This window comes from Sinocyclocheilus grahami, unplaced genomic scaffold (genome assembly GCF_001515645.1).
Source record: "Sinocyclocheilus grahami isolate Dianchi unplaced genomic scaffold, SAMN03320097.WGS_v1.1 scaffold3710.1, whole genome shotgun sequence".
Classification (NCBI taxonomy): domain Eukaryota; kingdom Metazoa; phylum Chordata; class Actinopteri; order Cypriniformes; family Cyprinidae; genus Sinocyclocheilus; species Sinocyclocheilus grahami.
The window spans coordinates 21,222-22,690 of record NW_015508789.1 but is presented as its reverse complement, the minus strand read 5'-3'; the positions used below and the strand labels follow the sequence as shown (position 1 = coordinate 22,690).

The 1,469-nt window shown below is 48.7% G+C and overlaps 1 protein-coding gene across 1 annotated transcript in view; it reads left to right on the top strand.

Annotated features, from left to right (window-relative positions):
• The first annotated feature begins 285 nt into the window (after window positions 1–285).
• LOC107576456 (transmembrane protein 234-like) overlaps window positions 286–1,469 on the top strand; it is a 10,012-nt gene continuing 8,828 nt past the window's right edge. Inside the window, exon 1 of the mRNA XM_016262628.1 lies at window positions 286–513. Coding sequence (XP_016118114.1) covers window positions 286–513 — 228 coding nt within the window. The remainder of the gene's footprint in view (window positions 514–1,469) is intronic.

Below are 1,469 nucleotides of genomic sequence, written 5' to 3'. Positions count from 1 at the left end.
GTTCAGTCTGCCCAGCACATGAACTGCTCTCAGCAAGAGGAGTTTGCCTTGTGCCCATAAGACGAGACATCGAGCCAACCTGTGAAGGGATAGATAATTCACCTGTAATTGATTAAGGCTACCACCGTCATGTTGTCCGAATGGACCAGGACATGGTGCCCCTGTAGGCCGGCAGGAAGGTTTTTAGGGCTAGAAAAACTGAAACAGGTGAGGAGTTTTCCAAGAGGCCACAGCTCTGATGCAGTGGTGGGTTACCTTGAGATAAAAACGTCCCAGGCGTCAAGCATGGGACAGGACATGGGCTTTGAGCCAAAACTGGAGGGGCTGCATGTGAAGCAGGCCCGAAGGAATCACAGAGGGAGCATCCTCTGGAAAGCCCCAAGGGGACGTGAAGTCCCCAGTTTGAATGACGTTTCCTTAGGCAGGAAGTGGCGCATGACCTGCGATGACTTCTGTGCTGAAGTGAATCTCTTTGCAAATCTGCCAGGCAGATGCGGGCAGATGCGGGTAGAGGTGTGCAGCGACCTTCTCCTCTCTAAGGGGAGCTTTTGCCACATCCTCTTACTTTAACACCGTCAACAGAGGAGAGGGTGGCAGAAATAGAAAAGTGGACATGCACCGAGTAGGGGCGCGCCACGCCTCGGTAAGTTCATTGTGAACTTCCGGGAAAAACTGCACCGTTCTCTAGCAGGAGATTCGTTGACGACAGCCCAGCAGGCATCATTTGTCTAAACGGCTGCGGGCAGGCTCTTCCCGAGATGCCCATTCTAAGCCAAGATTCTTCACAGCTTGGTGAGAATGCGAATCAGTTCGCTCTCCTCCGGCTTGTAATAACCCATTGGGGAGAAGGGTGTCAGGATCCTCTAGAATCATCAGTGACAGCATTCTCCTCCTATCCACCTAAAAAGATCAGTCCGCTCCATAAGCGTCAACGACGCAACGGTAGAGACCGTTCTAAAGGGCACTACTGATGTCAATCTAACATTAGCCGCTTTTCCACTATCGGCCCAAACGGTTCTCTTTGCTTAAACGTTCCATTCCGTGCCAATCCGGGCCAGTCAGCACGGATACGGTTTCATTTTCCACTGTAGTGCTGATAACGGAGCTCTTTGTCTTTGGAATGTAATACAAATGCGTCAGTCGTTGCCTTGGTAATGCAAGTGTAATGTAAACAGTGATATGGACGATTGATCAGATATTTCTGTTTTTGGGATTCCTTTTTTGTCTGATATTTACTTAGTTAAATAACAGAAAAAAGGACACAACTCTTGATGTGAAAAATAAAATAAACAGAAGGCGACGACGGGTATACCAACAAATGCTGAGGGGATGCATGCCACCGGAGACGGACAACTGTCTCAGACATTTTTTTTTATTGAATGTAGTGTAACTGTTTACTTGGCTGTTTGATCAAATAGCGCCTCCTTAGCCAGCTATGGAGAAACTGGTAGCCAGGCAACAGAGTGGCG